The following is a 4,708-nucleotide window of genomic DNA, read 5'->3' on the forward strand; positions in this document are numbered from 1 at the left end:
TAAATCATTGTAAGAAATGCGAAAGAAATAAACTTAATTTTCAAAAGCAAAAAAAAAAAAAAAAACGAAATGGTTACGAAACGGGGTCTAAAATATTTCTGAAAACAAGTTGCAAATTAAAAAAAAAAAGCATTAATTATATCTACTATACATTTACTAAGCCTACCTCCTAAGGCTTCACATGTATAAAAAAGAAGAAAGGCAAACAATTATTCTACAAGAAAAAAGACTTAATTATTATAATATATCCAAATGGGAAGGTCTCCTTACTGTGACAGCTCTGGGTTGAAGAAAGGGCCATGGACGCCTGAAGAAGACCATAAACTCTTAGCTTACATTCACCAGCACGGCCATGGAAGCTGGCGCGCCTTACCGCCCAAAGCCGGTAAACGCTAAACTACGCTTCTTCTAAGTTTTTGACAAGTAGAAGAGAGAAATGAAAAATGAGAAAGAACCAACTGTCTATATTTTTCTTTTTGAATTTTAGGTCTCGAGAGATGTGGAAAGAGTTGTAGACTTCGATGGACGAATTATCTCCGACCCGACATCAAAAGAGGAAAGTTCAATTCGCAAGAAGAGCAAGCAATTGTTGAACTACATGCCCTCCTTGGAAACAGGTCTTTCATTTATGATTTGAAGTTTGTTTATTTTAGTCGTTCTTTCAAAATCTCAAATTTAGTTTTAAAATTTTTGATTCTTTTAAAAGTCTAGATTTCATTAGATATAACACTCAAAGTTATATCTAATAGATTGATTATTTAAAAAAAAATAAAGATTGGATTTTTCAACTATCTATTACATAAACCAAATAACAAATACTGTAAAGACATATTATACACAAAGTTTATGGACTAGAAACTTATAGTTAACGCTATTTTCTCTTACAAAAGATTTAATTTTATTTTGTTGATGGTATTTAAGGTGGTCTGCTATAGCGACTCACTTACCTAAAAGAACGGACAATGAAATTAAAAACTATTGGAACACTCATCTGAAGAAGAAGCTGATCAAAATGGGGATCGATCCGATCACTCACAAGCCAATGAAGAACAATAATGAAGAAATTAAGTCAAAAAACACCGTTAATTCCACCCTCAGCCACATGGCTCAATGGGAAATAGCTCGACTCGAAGCTGAAGAAAGATTGGCTCGTCAATCTAGGCTTCAACCAATTTCATCCTTCAATCAAAACTCATTTGGTTCTTCAGGTTTGTCTTTGAAATGTCAATCTGTGATTTAAGAAAGTTTATAAAAATAAAATTTTCATAAAAGTGGATAAATTATATAAAAATCTTAAAACTCTTTTTTAATTCTATTATTCATTGCGCTGAAGGCGGTGAGGAGTCTCCAACGACGTCGTCTACGGCCACTGGAAAATGCCACCATTTGGCCGGACAGATGGGTAATGCCGATGATCTGCCGGCGCCGTCGGGAAGTGGCGGTGCTGAAAGCAAGAATTATTGCTGGCCGGACGCCATTCTTGGCGAATTCCTGAGATTCTGATGAGTTTTCTTATATTCGAAACATCACGATGGCAAGTGAGTTTTATTTTTTTTTATTTTTAATAATTAATGATGGGAAAAGAAAATGATCCAGAAGATAATAATGAGATCTAATCTTTATATTTAAGTTATGACAGAAAATTATTATTTTGCCAATTAATGTGTGAAAGTTTGATCTTACAATTAATTATGCTTTCAATCAATTTCTCTCTCTCCAAATTTTTTCAAGTGTTTGAATTAGTTGGTGAGTTTGTATTAATTTTTTTCTAAAGAAAAGTTTGTATTAATTTCTTGGCATTGAGACCAAGTGGTGAATGGAAATGAATAAAATTGAATTTTTAGTTATATATATCTCATTATTATTATTACTATTATTATTACTATTATTTTCTTTGCATTTCATTTTTCTTAATTTCCTCCCTTTTTTATTGTATCAAATTTGTAGGTTTAGACATTATTTCTCATATAATATAGTGTAGTTAATTCGATAGTTATTAAAGATGTATTTTATATTTCTTAAGGTTAGAAATTCAATTCTTTGTACCTCCACTCTTATATTAATAATTAAAAAAAAACATAACTTACTATGAATTAATCATTCAGAGTACTTTTGGAAAATAATAAATTAATAATTAAATTATTCAAACAAGATTTCATCATTTTGTGAAAGAAATAATAACAATAACATATGTGTGCAAAACTATTTAACCAAGTCAATTATTGATACGTGGCATCCATATTTTCTTTAGTACAAATATATGCCTTATCAATTTAAGTATTTGTGTAGTGTAGTTTTTAACATTGGTTCAATATTTTGGTAGATTTAATGGATGTTAGTTATAAGTTTTATTTGTTACAATAAACTAAAAAAAAATAGTATATATATATATCTTTTTCGAAATGAGCTCAAAATAATCGGTTTTTTTTTTTTGGTCAAAACACTCTTCTTTCCCAGAACCATTAATATTATAATTTGTTGGCAATATATGCAAGTATTGGTCTTTTTAAGAGTGGTAAAAACCGTGACATCTAAAAAAGTGTATATAAATCTATCATAAAAATCAATTTGTCATTGTAGATTTCTACCATATATGAAAACGTTTTTTTAATGCTTTTTTTCTTTTTATTTATATTTTCTGAAATAGCTTTAATTCTTATTTTCAACATCAAATATCAAGTATTGCTTTACAAAAAGTAATGTTGGTTGAAGTTAATATTGTATCATAACTCTATTTTGGTTGCTGAAAATTTTGGGAAAATAGAGTTTGTATCAAAGTCATGTTCTTGACTTAGTAGTATTCGTATAAACTTCAAGGGTCATACAAATTAGAATTAACGAGCCTTAGAAGATGTGCCATTGTTTTGATTTGCAATGTTGGATAAATTGTATGTTACTATTCGTGTAGGGTTGTATTATTTCATTTCCATGGATTCCATTATTTCGTGAATGTATATGTCTTTTCATAAATAACCAATTAAATTGAAGAAGAGATATGATTGTTCAAATGACCACAAATTAGTCTGTAAATATGCTTCTTCTTCAAATTGGTTTTTAACTCTTTTCTTAAGCATTCTTCACCCATTGAAACTTTCTCACTTTTTAATAAAGTTGTTGAAGTTCAACTTATTTCCACAAAGTATAGTTCGTTGAATTTTATGGACAAGGTGCTGCTTTCATAAGATAAGTAATTTATTCTATCCTGGAAGAAAATTACTCTTGAAACTATTAGGATCCCTCCTAACAAGAACAATACTCAATAATACAGAATAAACTCAAAAACAATTCAATTATAGAAATATAGGAAAATATATTGAAATATTCTATAATCTCAAAGAAAAATAACATGATAACCCCTAGCCTTTCAAGAGGGCTAGGCTCTCCCAAATTCCCAATTAGGAAATCCTCACATAACATTCTTTACACCTTTCTCCAACCCCTCCCCTTCTATTTATAGTAAAAATACCTAACTAACTTACTAACTATTTAATAATATGCCCTAACTAATAACCATACTAATTATCCCAACGTATTCCTAACTAGGGACCTTACAGAAACTCAACACTAGAGTTAGTAAAATTGTCTTAGAAGACAATGTGAAGTCGTTGAACTCAGATTATCTCCTATATAGAAGGTTCTGTATTTTTTTATTTTTTGTGATATTATTCATATAACATGTTGTTGAGCTCTATATCGGATAGACGACGTGCTTTGTGAAGAGGAATTAGCCAAGTAAGAGTTAGATAGATCATAGATAACTATTTGAGAGGAGGCTTGGTAATATTACTTTAAAGTTTATTTGAAGAAAAAATTGTTAAGAACATGACCAAATTCTTGCATTGGCTAGACAAATGGAATATCATACTATTGTAGCAGTATATAAAATGAATGTTATTTTATTTGAAAGGATTTCCATCAATGGTCAAGTGCAACAAAATGGTATCATCATTTGCTATTCTACCTATTGTATCGAAAGGGGATTGGAAGAAAGAACTAAGGAAATTGTCTCCCTCTTAAACTATCAACAATATGAATGGTGGGGACTCAAATTACTTCTATTAATAGGATAAAAGATTCGAATCTCTAATTTTTCAGTCGATATAATACATATTTTACGCCAATTGAACAATATTGGATACATACAAATTTTATACCTTTCTTCTAATTTATTAAGTAATTTTAGAATAGAGTAGGTAAAAATTAGACCATCCAAAAGGATTGTGCACTTGATTAGGTCTAAAACTACTATAGAATTTTAATTTGTGATTTGTCATTTTCGAAAAGAGGAAAAAGCGGAATCTTTATCTAAAGAAATGCCTTGAGAATGGACAAATGTATACAACCTTTCACTTGTCCTGTGATTCACATCCCCTTTATGGTTATTGGAAACATGAAAACAAACTATAGTTAGTTGGGGATGCCTGAGCCTGGGCGGCAATTGAGCATAGTGATGGAATAGAGCATAATAATTTAATCATCTGTCCATTACAGTGAACAACTTGAGCCGTGCCTAAGCAGAAAACCCGAGAAAACCTTTATCAAGACTTTAAATTGTTTTACTTCTGATTAAGTAAAATAACTTTCAACCTTTGACCTCAAAAAAAAAATAACATGCTAATTATCATGAGATTACGCTCATATTTTCTCTATTTGACACAACTTCTCTTAGAATAATATGTTCATTTCTCTCTCACATTTTTATAAATAA

The 4,708-nt window shown here is 29.9% G+C and overlaps 1 protein-coding gene across 1 annotated transcript; it reads left to right on the forward strand.

The window, feature by feature from the left end:
• The first annotated feature begins 215 nt into the window (after positions 1-215).
• On the forward strand, positions 216-1,815 carry LOC120091763 (transcription factor MYB106-like). Its single transcript, XM_039049884.2, has 4 exons — positions 216-385; positions 488-617; positions 922-1,208; positions 1,334-1,815. Exons 1-4 carry the CDS (start codon positions 253-255, stop codon positions 1,501-1,503), a joined length of 720 nt encoding a protein of 239 aa, XP_038905812.1. The 5' UTR covers positions 216-252; the 3' UTR covers positions 1,504-1,815.
• The last annotated feature ends 2,893 nt before the right edge of the window (positions 1,816-4,708 follow it).

Source organism: Benincasa hispida, chromosome 11 (assembly GCF_027475165.1).
Source record: "Benincasa hispida cultivar pf3 chromosome 11, pf3_genome.v1.1, whole genome shotgun sequence".
Taxonomy (NCBI): domain Eukaryota; kingdom Viridiplantae; phylum Streptophyta; class Magnoliopsida; order Cucurbitales; family Cucurbitaceae; genus Benincasa; species Benincasa hispida.

Bases quoted from the DNA above. Each gene is read 5' to 3' on its own strand.
- LOC120091763 (XM_039049884.2), top strand. From the start codon at position 253: ATGGGAAGGTCTCCTTACTGTGACAGCTCTGGGTTGAAGAAAGGGCCA. The intron at 386-487 runs GTAAACGCTAAA...TTTGAATTTTAG, and splicing joins CGCCTTACCGCCCAAAGCCG to GTCTCGAGAGATGTGGAAAG. The intron at 618-921 runs GTCTTTCATTTA...ATGGTATTTAAG, and splicing joins CATGCCCTCCTTGGAAACAG to GTGGTCTGCTATAGCGACTC.